This window comes from Diadema antillarum, unplaced genomic scaffold, assembly GCF_040938485.1.
Source record: "Diadema antillarum isolate AM-2024a unplaced genomic scaffold, OU_Dant_1.0 seq00000369_RagTag, whole genome shotgun sequence".
In the NCBI taxonomy this organism is placed as follows: Eukaryota; Metazoa; Echinodermata; class Echinoidea; order Diadematoida; family Diadematidae; genus Diadema; species Diadema antillarum.
The window spans coordinates 1106033-1124813 of record NW_027271370.1 but is presented as its reverse complement, the minus strand read 5'-3'; the positions used below and the strand labels follow the sequence as shown (position 1 = coordinate 1124813).

At 36.9% G+C, this 18781-nt stretch overlaps 2 protein-coding genes across 2 annotated transcripts; both read left to right on the top strand.

Moving 5' to 3' along the window:
* Positions 1–1818: 1818 nt before the first annotated feature.
* On the top strand, positions 1819–8874 carry LOC139731396 (small ribosomal subunit protein mS27-like). Its single transcript, XM_071642285.1, has 5 exons — positions 1819–1929; positions 6529–6606; positions 7096–7169; positions 7491–7549; positions 8607–8874. The coding sequence occupies exons 1-5, from the start codon at positions 1824–1826 to the stop codon at positions 8737–8739; spliced, it is 450 nt and encodes a 149-aa protein (XP_071498386.1). The 5' UTR covers positions 1819–1823; the 3' UTR covers positions 8740–8874.
* Positions 8875–9637: 763 nt separating this feature from the next.
* On the top strand, positions 9638–15384 carry LOC139731395 (small ribosomal subunit protein mS27-like). Its single transcript, XM_071642284.1, has 5 exons — positions 9638–9704; positions 10282–10400; positions 10796–10969; positions 14021–14086; positions 14739–15384. Exons 1-5 carry the CDS (start codon positions 9677–9679, stop codon positions 15081–15083), a joined length of 732 nt encoding a protein of 243 aa, XP_071498385.1. The 5' UTR covers positions 9638–9676; the 3' UTR covers positions 15084–15384.
* The last annotated feature ends 3397 nt before the right edge of the window (positions 15385–18781 follow it).

Here is an 18781-nt window from a genome sequence, read left to right as displayed (position 1 = left end):
TATATATATATATATATATATATGTATATATGAACCCCTTAAATCAAAGTGTGATATATCATATTCCTGGAGTGTACAAAGTAGCCGAGTATATTTATGAGGACAGATCAAAAGTGGAAAGTCCCAACAATTTTGCTTTAAAAAAAAACCGCTGAATAATGAGCAATTATTTTGAAGTGTAAGGACTTTCTAAAACTCCCATTTCCTAGTCATTGCTTGGTCAACCTTTAAGTTTCATTTTAATCTGCAGATACCACTGCAGTTCCTTATTAATTGATGACACCTGGAATCTAGTGAAGATCTCACAATGCATTCTTTTCAAGCACATGCCTTCCCTGAAAATACAAAACAAATGGGGATTACACTGTTTGATATAACATTGTTGCTCCATTATGTAACATTTCACGCTTGGCCTTTCCTTATACTCGGTCGTACTTGCGCATTCGCGGGGGGGGGGGGGGGGGTTTCATAAAGCTGTTCGTAAAGTTACGAACGACTTACGAACGACTGGTGATCAGTTCTTGTGCTGAATAATTGAAATTCTGATAAGTACAGCACATCAGAACTGATCACCAGTCTTTCGTAACCTGTTCGTAACTTTCCGAACAGCTTTATAAAACAGGGCACAGGAATGCAGGAATGCATAATGTAAACGAAGTGAGTTGTCATTGTAAAGAAAAATAATCGGGCTTTCATAGATGTCGCATTTGAATGAAATAATGTAGTTTTAAAGTTCTCACTGCATTAAGATGAGTTCTACAATAGCTTGACATAAATCTTCGCAGCATAGCACTTATTGTTTTGTAATGTTCTTAGCCATTTTTTCATGAATAGTTTACATAGTTCAGTATCATTGATTTTACATAAAGACAAAGATACAAAATATACTGGTACAGAAGGAATCACTGATATAGTACAAAGATAAAAACATATTCAAAACAAATGTAAAGTAGAAGAAAATATATATCAAAAAGGGCAATCAAAGTCAAAAGACCTGTATGTCAGTGTCTTTCCCAAGACAATATACAAGATCAGAGCTCTTACTAACAAATCACACTCATGAAAGACAACATAAAGAAGAAGGCAAATTCACAGGCATAATAATTATGAGGTTAAGGGTGTATCATAGGAATGAATAAGTTTTCTTTAAATTTCTTTTTGAAGCATGGTAAAGAGGGCCATTTTCTCTAAATCCATCTCAATGCCATACCAACTTTGAACCAAAATATCTTATTATTGTATGAGAAATTCATAACTGAAACTTGGAATATAGGCCTATATGCTTGCTTTATAGTTATATAGGCCTATTTCGGTTTATGCTTGCTTTTTAGTAGGTTCCTTCGTATTTCTTTAGCATTCATTCATATATTCCAACTTTTATCGATCGACCACTATGTGTTATATGTTTACAGTATTCTATGTATGTCTCCTAACTGGACATCATGTATTATTCAGTTTTGTTACATTTGATGTATTTTTTATCATTCATTGAGAAATATGAAAAAATAGAAATGAAATGAAATGAAATATAGGCCTAAATGTCATTGAACTGCCTTGTGGAGTATAAGCAAAGAAATATATGAATGAATATCAGTCTTTATGAGTTGTTTTTCCTGGGTCAAATCAAACCAAAGAAGATCACACCTATCTACACTTGGGTTCTTAAGAAGATAAATGATAAAGTCATTGATAACTGATAAGATTTATTAATCGAAGACTTCTTCGCTGTCGTTCTCAAGCGAATTCTCTTTGAATAAAGACTACTAAATTACATGTGCGCGCCTCTTATAAAGCTAAGAATTAGAACAACGACAACAACAACCATGGCCTCGTCGATGAGTCGAATTTACTCCCAAAGATTGCCGTCGTTCTTGTCCTCATTGATGAGGAAAAGTCGCTTTGTCTGCGCTCATGACTGCAAAGCTCAACGTGAGTACGGTGTTTACTTATGCATGAGAGAAAAATAATTTAAACCTAGACCTTTCTATGCCAGTATGGTATTGTAAAGCTGCGTAGACCATGTAGCTCAATCCGTCATAGTCCCACATACTCCTATATATGTTTGCAGAGATCAACTAATAGTAAAGGTATAGGGCTCACTCACACCCATAAATATTTCCCCATAGGGATGTGTGTTAAAAATCAAATTTCAAAAAATTCTGTAAAACAGCTGGGAGAAATGAGGTGTTTCAGCTTCACTAACCTGGATAAGTTAGATATACCCTTTCATCCATCAAATTCTCAGGGTGGATAATTCAGTTCAAATTCTGTCCAGGGGTCCGCAAAGCCAGACTACGAGTTCTTATCACTCAAGTCAAAAAATCACCCATTTTCCGTACACGTACCCAATGAAATATAGTCCCCTCAAATTCCACCAGAAAAGCTTTCATCTTCCAACCAAAATGCAACTTGTAGAGGAATTCATACTCAATATCTACAGCTATTCAGTTTTTTGCCAAACTATATCATTGATTTTTAATCAATTTTTTTCTTCATTTATTTTGGTATCTTTGGTACGAATTTGTGAAGGGGCCTGGGGCATTCCCTTGTATTTACGGGTGTGAGCCCTATAATATATGGTTGGACCTACTACTGTCATCGACTGCCTAATGTTTATTTGCTTGATAAGAATATTTAACACTGAAATTTACGTTAAAAACTTGACCTACGTGATTGAGTAATTCCAGCTCTATCAAATGCCATTGTTCCCTTTTCGATTCGAAGTTTCAGTGCAAAAATATCGCCGTCGAACTTGCGTGGCCTCGTTTCAGTTCCCCGCGGCGGTAACGCTCCTTATTGAGATCGACCACTGTGTTTGCATTGACAATGCACGCAAACCGAGTTGCATTGAACACCGTGTTGTACGAAGCTTTTTAGAAACCTCCATAGACATTACATTACTATTCGGTGAAAACATTCATTCGAAATTTTGTCCTTGATTAAAACCATTAATGAACAGTGAATTTTTCATCAACAGTCAAAGCCAATCCATTTTTATGTGCTTTGCGCGCAGTGAAGTGCGTATTAAGCATTCAGTGCGCCAATTAATACACGGCCGGTTTAAAAGAAGGTGGTCGATATGTAGTAGGGCTATCATACGGATACTGCGAATACGCGATATCGCGATATAGTCTAGATGGTCTCTAACAGTTAGAGTCTAGACTGTCTATGGCAATACGGGACGCGGCATGAGATAGGACTATTGTACGGGGTCTTACCTAGGAGATCTTACCGTACCGTAGATGATTTTGCTCTAGGCTGTAACCGGTATGGCAGTAACCAATGGTAACGGGTATAGCCTATATAATTATGTAGGCCCACTAATACTATTTAACCATGTTAATGGAACGTCTTGGTTGGGGTTTGGGGTTAATCTACTACTAGTACTATAGTAGAAGTAGCACTTAACCTGCCTCACTCTGTCATATAGAGGTCTACATGTACCACTACTAGAATTTAAACTCTATCATGTCTATTGTACAGTTGCACCGCCGGCGCCACGTTTTCAAAAGTGTGTGTGTGTGTGTGGGGGGGGGGGGGGGGGGCACTTCCATCGGGTTTCTTCAGCTGACAAAAAAGAAATAAGGTCTTTACACAAAAACAAAACCTTAACGCGCTCACGCTTCAACAAGGTTTCTATATTTCTCTCTACTTAATTCTAGTGCCACTTACGCACTTTCGGGATAAAAAAAAAAGGGGGGGCCAAAATGTTGACACCTAATGTATTCTCTGTGTGTATGGTACAAAAAAGTGCCTCCATTCCACGGGCCCTGAATTGTACTGTGGGCCAAATTCTAGCACCCTGTAAATTGTCACCAGGGTTGGGAGAACTGGGATATTGGCCTAAAGTTAGGTCTCACACCTCTGAATAAATTCCCCATAGACATAGACTACATGGAGACATCATCATGTTGGCAAGATTAGAAAACAAACAAGCAAAACTTCAAAACCTCGGATCGGAAGATTCATCATGCCATATGGTTATCTGGTTGTGCGTATTCAAGAAGTCAGATTACTCAGAATATGGTGTCCATGCCCTTGCCCTTGCCCTTTAAAGGGCAAGTCCAAGATAACGCGCACGTTACGTATGGGACATTCAGAGACTTTTATGACCTGAAAAATAGTGTTAATGGCCTTTGATCATATTGAACTTCATCATGGTGATTGATATCTAGAAGAAGTATATTCTTGTAAAAAATTGAGAAAAATGACCTTGACAATTCTATTCTAGAAGAGAAAATATGAGCCGTTACGTATGGGACCAGAAAAATTTTGTTTTTTTGAACATTTTTTTCAACCTCAAAACTCTCTGAAAGTATATCATTCTACAACTTGTAACTCACTGTGATGAAAGTCACAACACTCAAGATTATCACAGGTAAGTTTCATGTCATTAGGCAAAAAGCTCTAATTACAGGATCTAATTAAAGACAGACATGACGTGTTACGTATGGGACAGTTACGTATGGGACAGTTTGTCCCCCATTCATTTAGTGTGTGAAGAACCATGTTTATGGGTATTTTGCATAATTATTGAAGTAAAATCAATTGAAACTACTCAAATACTGATCCAGATTGTCAAGGAAACAATATTCCCCAAATATTCACCATCATAATCATATTCAATCATATTTTTATATTTTTATGACCACTCTGGGTATGCATGCCCTTTGTCCCCCATTCGTTTAGTGTGTGGAGAACCATGTTTATGGGTATTTTGCAAAATACTTTTGCAAAATACCCATTTAAACAATTTTTTTGCATAATTACTGAGGTGGAATCAGTTGAAATAACTCAAATACTGATCCAGATTGACAAGGGAACAATATTCCCCAAATATTTACCATCATAATCACATTCAATCATATTCTATATTTTTTATGACCAACCTGAGTATATATGCCCTATTTTTATCAGGATAGTTACTACTGAAAAATTGAATAGTTTAAAGTGTTTACTTGCATTGATGAAGGGCAGTTTGCCATTTAGTTTCAACAAAAAACAACTTGACACAAGAAATATTAAGTTTAATAAATAAGCAATACCTGCTGCGTGGAACCCCAGTGATCGAGATATATGATGTCTGTCTAGCAGTCAGGTCATTGATTCGAATCAAAACTCAGTATGTATACCCATGAATTTTGTTGTGGCTACTACTGAAAACTGAATAAGGACAATTTGTGTATCACTTGCAATGAAAAAAAAATCATTTTACTTTTTTTTTTCCATATCACAACCATTTCAAATTGGATCTCCATCACATAAACTTTGAATTCCTCTAGTCTTAGGATTTTATGCTCTTAAGTAATTCATATAATTGGTTTCCAATCAGCTCTTTAAATGTTGAAAACTGAATACCCATTTCTACAAAAAAACTATACCATTCCTTTAATGCTGATTTGTCATTGTGTATTTTGACATTTTCCCCTCCCCCTTTCTGAAAATTGTTCAGTCAAGTTCATGTATTGTTTCAAGTGTCTATAACTCAAAAAGTACAAGTGTAGCTACAATGTTGGGATGCTTTCTTCAGGATGATTGACCATTTGTGTACTGAGAGACCTTCCCAGCTAGCTACATGCATTCACATGCAATATGTATGAGGATGTCCCATACGTAACGCATTTGTCCCATACGTAACATTATTTCAATGCCTAATAAAAAATATTTCTTTAACTTTTTTTTCTTTTTTCTCTGGTATTTAATTTCTCTAAACAATAAATTAGAACTTTCCAAAAGGGCATTAAAATAACCTTAGCAATTTCAGAAAAAACCTAAAAAAATGACCTCATTTTGTTACGTATGGGACATCTCATGATAGGACACGAGCTAATTTGCATAATCATTTGCATAATCCCTAAATTTTCATACCAAGTTAAACTATGTGATGAACTTCTTATGTCCACATATTAATCAAATATCATTTGCTTTCCTTTGAATTAATATGAATTTTTATAAATGTCCCATACGTAACGCTGTGTTTCACATTTATGCAAATGAAGCCCTTGAAATTTGCATAAATTTACATAATATCATTTTTTCCTCCACGGAAATCAAAACTTCAACTCATAAGCTTCAAAATGATACCAAACATGTCAATATTGAGCAAAGATGAAATTTTGCCTTCTGAGGGGACCTTATCTTGGACTTGCCCTAAAATAGGCCTGGCCTTTAGGCAAAGAAGTAGATCCTGTGAGCCAGCTGTAGATGTGATTGCTCATCAGAGGAATAAAGGTCTTGTCTTACTCATGACTGATGATTGATGTAGCAATGTATGTTTGGGCTAGCTAACAGTTAGAGTTTGAGTTCCATTTAGAATTGTTTTGTACCCTCTACCAAAAATGGATTTTCTGTGTTTTGGTATAAATCCATTTTAAGGTCACTTGTGTAGAGAGAGAGATCTACAGTTATCATGGTTATTGTTGCCAGTATTGCAAAATCTAGCTTTTTGTTGCTGAAGTAAATACTGTCTCAAGCATTCAATGAAAAAGATAATAATAATAATATATTTTGGATTTGATTGCTTTACAGCAACGAGAACACTTCTGTCAGATGCCTACCATGCTAATGATACATGGATCAACAGGGAAAGGATAATTGTTGACATGGGTAAGTATGATGTAGGTGACCATAAGTGGGCTGGTGTGGTAGAATCGTTTTGGTCATAATACAGTGCATGAACTCCCTGAAATCACTTTTTGGACACAATTTGGACCTTTGCTTCATTGTCACTTTCACATTGTTTGGACAACTGCTTTGGAAGTATATTATATTGATATAAAAGTGAAAAAAAATTGATAACAATGTAAACCCCTCTTTGATTTCACCAAAGTGATGAAGAAAAATTAACTTGTGTTATCCTTATAAATTAGGATTGCTTTATAGGGGGAAAATCATTCAGTATTTTAGATTATCACACAATCTTTGCCATTAAAGTACATCTGTCTTAGCAGAGTATAGTCATGCTGAGTGCCATGAGGTGCGTGGTCACAGAAACACATGTAGTGAAGAATGTAGTGTGAACAAAATGAATAAACTTGCTAAATGCAACATTTCACCCCTTCAAGTACCAGTACTGGTTATTGTTTTTGCAAACAGATGAACTGAAGATCAACTTAGACAGATCGTTCTATGACCTAAAAGAGCCTGTCCTGTCAGTGGAGCTCCACAAGGTGAGAAACATCCAATTACATCAAAGTGTAGATTTTGAATTACTTTCACACTTACGGTAAGAATCACAGTTATAAGCAAGACAAAGGACACATTTATATGTCAGGTACTTTTTTTTTTTTTGCAAAGAAATTTTTTCCGTTTTTGTGACATAGAATTCTTAGAGAGGTATACCTGCAATAATACTGACTGTATAGGTTTTTATGAGGTTTTCATCAAACTTTTAAACTTGTTTCCATTTACACAGTTTTTAATATGATCTCTTCTCAGCCAAATAATGTTATCTATCATTCTAAGTATCTACATTGCTGTTTTTCTTTCAGTATATTGACAATGTCTATGATAGAGATGAACTGGATGTTGCAGCAGATTATTTGTACAGGTAAAGTAGATTCTGTGACTTTGAGTACTGAGTATCCTTTCAAGTAGTATTCAAGTAGAATAGAAAAAGAAAGTTATCATACCCATGATGAGAAAAGGAAAGATCCTTCACTGTAGAGATAAATGAGATACATGTACAATGTTAGTGTTGAGTTTATGTTGCATTAATACAGCACACACTTCATCTTTACAAGTACTACCATGAACGATAGATCATGTAGCAATGTGAAATTCTGATAACAAGGAATGTCATTTAATACAGTGAGTTAGTTCCCTTATTGGTTTATGATTTTCGAATCTCAAAGTGGACAAGCTGTTTGCCTACATACAGACACAAGAAGCAATGTTTTAACCTGCTGAGGACAGACTGATTTTGCTACACCATGCATTTCCCATAGACACCTGCCCGAGTATACTTGGGACTCGTCCTCAACGGGTTAACCAGACATTATAAAGAAAGCCAAAAAATTAATGAATCAATCAACTGCTGTTAATGAACAGCACAGCATTGAATTTAAGAATACTTTTATATCTTTTCTTTCTGATCATGAAGTAATTTTGGACCAAACCGTAATCACAGTTGTATTGTCCAAATGTGTTCCGCTTTTCTCAGAAAAATTAGCACAGGATGTGACATGAACTTCACTGCTTAAGTATCTTCCTGCATTCATTACAGTCAAACAAGCGTTGATCATGCTACTTTGCCCTTTCACTGTCCTGTTATATGAAACAACATTTTTTTTTTCAAAGTAGAAAAGAAAAGACTGGAATTCTAAAGGATGTACAAGCATGAATTTTCGCTATTATAAATTATGCTTCCCTTGTATAGGTTTTCTAGCATGTCCTAATTATAATTCATCTTTAGGTGTGTGTGTGTGTGTGTTTGCGTTAGAGTATGTGTGTTTTGCATGTTTATAATACTAGCAGTTAAATGATAAGCTGTACTTCAAAACAGAACAGTATATTGCTAAATGTGTAATGAGTTATACCTGAAAGTAGAACACTGCTAATGTTGGTACTGTTGACACTCCTTTTTCCTGCCATGTGTTCCTTTGTAGTTATCGACACTCGCCAGTGGCCCACCACTTGCGCCAGTCAACAGTACACTCATGGCTTAGGTTGTGCATGGAGCTTGGCTTCCATGAACAGGCACTCAAGGTCTTACAAAATAAGGTAGGAGAATTGCAGTAGTGTCTGCATCTATATTTTATTGAGAATGATATTGTGCAATCTTTGTCAATGACTGTATTCCAGATGTGAAGTCATATGCATTCATCCCATGTCATTTACTTCATATTTCTGAAATGAAATTTATTAAAAATAACAAGTACAATACAATTGGATAAACTTCCTGAGCATGATTATAACTTGTCAATGACAGGAAAATGCTTGGGTTCCAGAGGAAACGTGTATGTCATGGGACCTTCATAACCGCAGGCTTGTTTAACATCAGGTGTCATTTAATCATTAGCGTGACAGAAATCCTTGAAGAATACGGAAATTGGTTAGACAATGAAATGAATATCAACAAAGGTATTAGATAATGTTGCATAATACTGTTAAAGTAATATAGTTTCCATTTATTCAATGACTAGTATGTGAGTATCTATATGGCTGGATCATGACATTTTTCAGCTTGGTACAAAGAACAGCATTTTTAGGCCCAGTATACTTAGAATTTTAATTTGACTGATCAACTGGGAAACTTAAACATCACATGTTTGTTGGGCAGGAACATTCTTCAGATGCCTAGGTGGATTCATTCTAACAGATAATGGCAAGGTGTATTTTTTTTTCTCAAGATGGAATGATAGACACTGTCTGAAAATAAAACTTAATGATTCATATGGAGTTGACAAGAAAATATCCAAAATGAAAAAGAAAACTCTGAGACATTTTGTTACAGAGATTGTGAGAATTTGCTCAGATAATTTTTCCCACAAAGCATGCCACTTCCACAATCCTATGATAGTCAGCAATTCTGTATGTCTTATGCAATATGATCTCAATGTTGGTAAGTTTTGCATACCTTGCTTTTTGCTGTAGTACAATAATACAAGGAATATTTCTTTTACAGAGAGACTACGGCCTGTTTCCAGATAATTACACATACAATCTCCTCCTCGATATGTTTCTGAGAGAAAATGATATCAAAGGTAATGACAGATAGTGTGTATGTTGTGTGTATGTTTGGCAATTTTTTTTTCCCTGTATGTCCAACTTTCATGACACACATTTCAATAATGCGTGAAGCAAATATTAATATACTGTATAATGACAGCGCTGACAACTTTCTTTCACACTTTGCTTTATTGTGTAATGCAGGAGTTGTTAGCCCTCTAATTAAAATTCAGTTTATTTTTATTTTTTTATTCACTTCCTGAATATCACCACTTCTATGTTTGATTTGCCATGGAAACACTTTTAATAATCTAAAACGAAGTGTGTTATGGGATGCAGGCATTACCACTTCTGGTAATTCTTTCAGTTCAAAATGTACAAGTGGTTCATCTTATATCTTGGATGGTGTTGGTGTGCATATTTATTTGAGGTGTGTGTATTGTTCTATTACTTATGAACCTACAAGTTATGCAGGTGGAAATATTGCCTGTGCTGGGGAAATATCATGCATATGTATTTTTTAATGCAAAGTTGAAATCTAGATCGCAAAAAAGTGCTGAAAAACATGTTACAATTACAAATTTGTAATATTTTTCGCTTTTCATTTTGCAGGTGCCTGTGATGTTGCCATAGTAATGATGCGTGAAGAGACATTGGAAAACTGCCATTTATCCCAGCTCCTTGCCCTTCATGCATGCCATGCGTATATGAAGAGAGAAGAAATACCTCAGGTAACAAAATAACAATGTGCAAGTTACATATTATACATGCATTTTTTGTTTAACCTTTATCTCTCCTTGGGCACAGTGCGGGGTGAATAGCTCATATTTCAGTCATGTTTAAAGTTATCTTTAGAATGGATGATTCTGTCTCGAGTCTACATCATTGGTTATTTTGTTCAGAGTACAAAATTCAGAAGTCAGAGAATGGGAAAGACATTAGATTAGAGCATTGTATGTTGTATGTGTGCATTGGTAAAGCCTTCAAACATAGCCATTCCAAGAATACACACCTTGTAGTGCAACACACACAAATTGTTGGCATTCTTGATTGTTGAATAAGCCCAATAATATGTGATTTCATCAGAATTGCATTTGAATGGGGATCATCTTTCTTTGTTGTGCAGGAAGAGCGATGGGACATTGGAATGACCCTAGCTGATTCAACACGTGATGTCAAGAGCACACTTGCAGCAAGTTACCATGTTATTGGCCATGCCATGACAGGGAGATTAGATCAAGCTGTCAAAACTCTGCAGTCAGTTTGCAGTGTTGGGGATATTAAGATCTGTTCAGAAGTGGTAAGCTTGAATTTCGTGGAGATATTCACAAAATTACAGTATGCATTTACAATTGTATGTGAAATGAAAATCATACATTCTTCATAAAAGATTAGAATAAGGCTTACACAAGCATTAAGCAATTTGCTTTATATCATGTAAGCAAAATTCTGTGTAATGTATCTTTGTTCTGATAAATCATAAAATTTGCCATTGCTTCTTACAGTCCACTATAATGGCCAATCTAGATTAAGATTATTGGTGTGAAGGGAAAAAAAGGAATAATAAGCCATGTCATCATAAAGATTGATATTACGAATTATGTTAATGGAAATTTTAGCATGTCTTGTCATGGGGCACCTAATGGTTGATATTTGCAAATCAACTTTCTTGTTTTGCTACTTCTCAAATATGGGAGAGTTTTAGTCAACATCACTGCATGTCATTACATAGAATGTCACCTGCATAAAAGTTCTGCTAACATTGATAGGATTTTCTACTTCTTCCATAATAGGATGTAATGAGGTTTTTTGTTACTGTTGTTTTAATATACCAGGTAACTGTATTTTGTATTTTATCTCATAGTTTCACCAAATGCAAAATAGGAAGATATGATTTGATTTCTCTTAATATGTAATATCTCTTTGACATGAAACATGAGGGAACAGTGCTATTTTAGCTGCTCATGTAACATAAAATTGAATTTCTTACGTTTTGATTTCAAGGCGGTGTCACACCTGTCCGGGCAAGCTACGCGGGCTTGTGGCGAGGAGGTAGTTTAAAGCACGTAGAAGATTTTCCGCGGGCGGACAAGAATGTTTGCAATTTTCGCACGTGTTTCTTACTTACTAGACGCGTGCTACTTAGCTTCTACTTTCGTACGTTCCGTGTGACTCGCGTGAGAGCTTTGAAACCGATCCATTTTCTGTTACGAGCGACTTACGGGGATTGCGAAGTACCTGCTTTGGAGTTGCCTGTGAGGTGCTACCGGTAAGGGTTTCCTACTTGAAGTAGGTAAGTTGCCCGCTGATCTATGCCTATGTGAAGGGAGTGCGTGCCATTTGTGGGCTCATTCTCTTCTTTGTCCTCTGTCCTCTGTGGCGTCGAGGACTACCTGGTCCCTTTCGGACAGGACTTCATCCGTCGAATGGACTTCAGCAGCAATTTGATGCATTTGCTGTGAATCTTCCGGGCTTTGTGGCTGTCCATCCACTTGACGTTATCTGCCCTTGTACACTTTCCGTCTACGGGGCATCTTCACTTCTTGAAAGCTAGTTGACAAATGATTGTTTGCCCATCCACTCGAACCAGCCTATTGTTCAGGCTAGCACTCATCTCGCAGGCGACTAGTACGCAGATAACACGCAGTTGTGGCGCAGGTACTTCGCAGAGCCCGTATGTCGCCCGTAACTGACATAAAAGAAGCTATCACAAAGCTATCACGTGACACCCACGCGCCTAACATGCAGTTCAACTGAATACACGCAAGAAGGACTTAGGTATCACACGTTTATCATGTAATACCCACGCCAAACTCGCCCTAAACCTTGTCCGGCCGCAGAAATTATTCTGTGTGCTGAAAAATCCCCATACGCAATAAGCCCGCTTAGCTGGTGTGACAGGGCCTTTTTTGGCAGCGGGTAAATAGAGCCAGCGTGCGCACCTCCGGGTAACTACTTTTGAGATACATGCTAGGTACTGTCATGTGCGGGTCATCTGCGGGGACCTCCGGATAGCAAAAATGTTCTTCGGAAGTCGCACGCAAGGCTGGTGTGACACGGCCTTCAGATTTAATTAGTACTATTATTTCACATTACATTTGGCACTTCTGTTTCCTGCACACTAATGTTACTCTGTCAAAACACTACTTTACAGTACATCATGAATGAGTGATGGTCTTTCAAAGGCATTTATTTACCTTGGTACGTTCTTACTGTTGACTCCACTATTTTCTTGTAGAGTCTGACAAAAAAAAACAACAACCCATAAATCGTAAGGTCTATTCTGTTTTAGTGGGCAGAAGTTTGAGCTGTAGTGATCATTGCAACACACATTTCCCTTTGCAGCCTAATTCAGAGTACTATTATCTCAAATGTTATTCTTTTCCTCTGTAACTCTCATTAGTTTTGTTATTTTCTGTTATTTGTTCTTGTGTTTCATATTTCATGTTAGTTGCTGAGTTAGTTCTTGAGTTTCATATTTCATGTTAGTTGCTTAACCCTAACTAGGCCGGGCTATTTAGGTAGATGATAGAGCCGGGGGTGGGGGGGCCTCCCAGGCCCCCGCCAGATCTCGGTCGTCGACCGCGCGATTGCGACGAAAATTGGGACACACATTGCTTATGATGTAATCTAAAGTACCATGAAGTTAATTTTTTCAAAAAGTATCATTTACACTAAATTATGCTAATTTATGCATAATGATGCATGAAATCGGACAATTTGGTATAAATCACCAAATAAAGCTCAAAACAGGCAAATTTTTTTGGGTAAATATTCTTTTTAGTGTCCTTAGCAAATGTAAGAGAAAAAATTGCACAATCAGAAAAAATTTCCTAAGTATTTTATTGTTTTTTGAATTTCTTATGTATTTCCTTGTTTTTTGACTTTATGTTTTTCATTGTTTTTTCAATGAAATTTATCCGCGACATTGATCCGAACAAGAAAATGTGTTATTAATTGATTTTAATCAATAAAACCCCCAAATAATCATGCTTTTATGAAATTTGCCTGTAAACACAGTTTGCATTGAAATTGTACTCGAATTCACGTTTTTGAGCAATTTTTGGTCTGACATGCATGTGCATATTTATGCGCAACTTCGGAACCGCGTGCCCGGGCTTCGCAAATTTGGTGTCAAAAGATGCGGGAGACTCGAAAGAAAAAAGTCATGAAACGTCGCGGCGATAGCTTCTCGCGATAGCGATACATCGCGCGAAACGTCGAGGGGGGGGGGGGCGGCCTTGGCCCCCCCCCCCCCCCCCCCCCCCCCCCCCCCCCCCCCGGCCTAGTTAAGGTTAAAACAATTATGTGATAGTGGCATCTGCATAACTACCATATTTCATTCATTCAGATCAACAGACTGGAAACTGAGTTCAGTACGGGAGATGCATCAGAAGGCCTTCAAGTATTATTTCAGGTGACTGCAGTGATAAATATATTTAAAAAAAAAGAGGATGCACTTTGTGCAAAGAGGCTTAGTGTGTTGTGCCTAATAGGTTACATCAAACTCGTTACCATGCACACCCCTCGAGTAAGAAGGTGTTTGATATGACGGATAGGAATGAAAGTTGTTATTAGGGTATTCCTCATATGCCTGTGTGTTCTTTCATCATGTGTGATAGATACCAGAGGTTTCAAACTAAACCTAGCAAGAAACATCCATGGGCTTCTGGGATCTCAACTTCTGTATCAAATGCTTTAGCCCAGAGGGGATTAAGCATCAAGGCCCTAGTATTGGCAAAATCAGCAAATCCTCAATGTCCATCCTTCAGTTACAGAACTGCTGGAGATTAAGTTCATGTTGTGTGTAAGTGTCTCAGTGAGTGGAAACTGACAGTTTCACATAGATGATTTCAGAGAGATCTATTACCCTTTCTTACTTTGGATATCCTGACATATCAAAATATCATTCAAAAATACCATAGCTAGTTATTCACACTTTGTAAAGCTAAAATTGTAATCTATATCAATGCTTTTGTTTTTCCTGTTTGTTTGTGGGCCAGATATTTTCTCAATGATATGCTGTGCCAAGTCTGTTAAATGTGATTTGTATGGTTTGAATTTCCTAGAACACTGTTCAGGAGCTGACTAATCAAAATAAAGTATCAAGTGAGGGCCTTGATGCCCTGATGGAACAGGAGATGGCCTCACGGCTCCCTGCCCTGGAGGAAGAAGGTGTGGCTGGATACACAGCCCTGCTAGAGAAGTGGCACCAAGAACATATAGAGGCCCTAGAGCAGAAGCGACTAGCAGCCCTCAATCAAGAGAGAGTAGAGAAGGAGATGCGACTGGACCAGCTTCAGAGAGCCATTGGCGGGATCAAGTACTGGGAGAAGGATATTGAGGCAGCTTCTGCAGCCAAACATGGAGAGACAGCAGGAAGAGAAGAGACACAGCAAGCAGAGAACAGCTAGCACTCTCGTCTTTTAAGCCCTTCTTAAATCACCGTCATTCTGATCCTTACTGGCATGAAGAAACAAACTCAAGTGTGAGCAGTACAATTTGCCTGACAGCCAGAAATGCTCTGAAGGATATACATTTTGATGGACACAGCATGAAGAATTTGTGTTGGCTGCTCATCAAATATTCTGTGACTAGTCTTTTTGGACATGGTGAGAAGATCATTGCAGTTGAGATGTTTTCTTTAAGATAACTTCAGGAACTCTTTCCAGATTAGGATATGAATTTCCACAGACTGATCTTGTAAAGTGTTGCTTAAATGGTACGCAAAATATGTTTGTGCATGGCAGCAGACTGGCCTAGATCACTTGAAAATTGTATATTTTTTGCTGCAATTTTGACATTTAGCATTGATACAATGCAATATAGCCTATGTTTCAGAAATTTGTGGAACGTAAGTATGCTTGTGGATATTGGCATCTGTCTTGAAAGGAAGAGGTGAAGATGTCTGCCACATAGTGGTATTATTCATATGCCACACAGTGGAAGTTGGTTATCATAACCTTTGAACATATCAAGATATTGCGTACAGTTGCTTGTTACAGAACATACATTCATCTTCCATTTTGTAGCCAACATAAATGCTTGTATGCATTTAGCCCCCCCCCCCAAAAAAAAAGCAAACAAACAAACAAACATTGTCTGAATATGGGAAGGACTTTGAATGAATCATTTTGTGGTCTGTTCCTTTTAGAGGACCTTTATGTGCTTCCAAGATAAGCTGTTCAAATTTGATGGCATTTAAACAAACAACTAAATTATACTGTACAAAAGAAGGTCATTATACCTATGTTGCGTTAGGTCAAGTCGGATATTCACCATACCCACCATCACCAACATAATTTTGGTTAGGAAATAAATTATTCTTGAGCTATGAAATAAATTAAAAGAAATAATGGAAAAGGGGTCTTGTCAAACATACTTTTCCATAAGATATAACATATTGTCAAAAAACCTCTGAAACTGGAACTTTCTAAAACCTTCATACATTTACACCTTTATACATCATGCATGTATTGATGACTTGAGAATTCACAGCATCTCACAGATTACGTAAGGGGAAAGAGAAAGGTCTGCTGTATGGGATTTTTAATATCGGTGCCTGCCTAAAAATCATCACTATCAAATTTTGTCTGATCCTTCACTGTCCAACAAGGGCAAACCATGAGTAGATGAAGGCTGCCAATTTGTTGAGAATTACAAATATGTATGTGATGAGATAATTTAAGACATGCAGTAAATCTGTGCGTTGTACTTGTAACGAAAAGTGGAATATGTGGTTTCATCGTGCACTTAATAGTTGCAGTTAAGAAGTGGTTGTCTCTCAGTTTGAATATATCTTTGTATTTGCTTTAGACAAAACCAAATACTGTAAAAGTGGATATTTTTGCACATGTAATTTTTCTTGCTCGGCTGGTAAGATTGGTTTCGCGCGTTTTTAATTCTGCTTAGTCGGCATGTGCTACTGCAACATACAGCAAGCAAAAATATTTGCATGCTTTTATTTTCGGACTAGTTTCTGGTTGCGCGAAATGCGCGAAAATTTCAACACTGCAAAAATTTTCACTTTTACTGTATGAAGTGGATATAACTTGTTGTATTTTGCTTAGCCACTATTGAAGAAAGCAACACAACACATAAGGGCAATCAACTGTGGAGTTCACAATCCCAACAGACTGGAAAATAGAGGATTATGTGCCTTGCGTAAATTACGCTACCTCTGCTGCCAACAAACTCAAACTAGGGATCTATAGATTGGGGTTCCATGGCTTCAATTCACTGAACCATAATTATGCACAATATACACTATGCATTGTGTAGTTGGGTGTGTGAACATTGTAAATGCAGAATAAGCTGCTGAAAACTTAGTATCCAATTATAGAGAGCCAGTAGAGTAAAATTGAGACAAAGGGGCCTAGCTGAGCTTTCAGTCTTCACTGAAACTATGTCAGTATGTCTGACAGAAATTCTGCTAGGATTGAAAGCTTTGGCCTCCTTTGACTGATTGTGAATGCAGTGACATTGAGCACACTCTATAAAGGGAAGTAAATAAGCCAGGGAGGTAAGACTTGCTTTTGTACCTTACAACTTAATACATATAAATGCCAGATATACACACAGATAATGATCCTTGGGCCATGACTGTATTTATTATGATTTTCACATTCTTGTGTGATGAAAGCAATTTGATATACACATGTGCAGTCCATGTCTGTGGTATCACTTCACTTTATGCTCTGCTGTGATGGATAGCAGCAATAAAGTATGAGGTATGTCTGCTGTCACATATCCACTCTGTTGCAAATTATTTTTCTTCAGGACTGAATGATTTCCAACTTTGACAGTGCTCCCAGTCATATGTGTCAACACATGATTCTTGTCAAAATGGAATCAACTCATTATGTGGATTCAGTGAAAGCAGCAAGACACTGTATTAGTAGAACATGTCAGTGATGTTTGAGAAAATCAAGTAATCCATTCAAAATTATAATAGTATAAGTTTTGATGAATGTCTCTATTTGTATTTTCTTTATCACCGTTCCATCGCAAAATTTTGTAGCCTTATTCAGCAATGATGACACATAGATTTGATCAATGCTTGGAAAGTTCATAACGTGTGACTGGGAGAAATACATTGAGTGAAAATGAGAGTACGTGTATAATATAGTCATACGTACAGTCCCCATTGTTTACCATGGTAATGGGGACATGGATGAAAGAGAACTTTGTGTGTGTGTGTGTGTATATATATATACCTGTATATATATATATTTGGAGTAAGTTGTCCTTATGTTATTTTTGATGATATATATATATGATATACAAGAGATGAAAGATAGAGATCAGGGCACTGTTTTAATGAAAGTTGTAAGTCCTGACAAGTTGTGAGTCTGTGACAATTTCAGTAAAATCCTTGGTTTTGATTGACTGAGAAGCCCTGGTCTTTGACTATTACTATGCCGATTGTCAGAGAGTGAGAACTTGTTAGGGCTGACAACTTTCATGAAACAGTGCCCAGGAGTCCATTACTAATGTCCAACAGGTATATGCACTAAATTTTTTCAACACATCACATCATCTTCAGGATTTCAGACAATTATTTTATAGTGACATTTTTATGTTACTGTACTCATGCTACTGTACAATCTTTATCTGAAACCCTTTGTTATGTTACTATGAAATCATTGTTTGAAACCCTGAAAGAAGTGTGTGACACATTGCAAATTTGATGTTGGATACTATGCATTACTGGTACTGAGTTCTTCCTTTCGTTTTTTGGGTTCTATATATCTATATATACATTATGTATATGTATATATATATATATATATATATATATATATATATATATATATATATATATATGAAGAGTTCGTTTGCAAAAACCGATAAGTCCATATTTGCCAAATGGAGATATTTGCGATTAAAGGTCAAGAAAAATAAATAGAATAATAAGAAAATGTTTGCTTCTTTTGACCATAACTTCAAAAATATACCTTTATATGTGATTCGGCACGCCGTACACCGGGGTACCGTTGTAACCCAGGGTACCGCGTTGTATAGCGCCATTTCATGCCCATTATTTTATAATGCGTATCCGAATTCAGATACGCCGATTCCTAATTCGGATACGGCAAAGTCGTCGCAATGA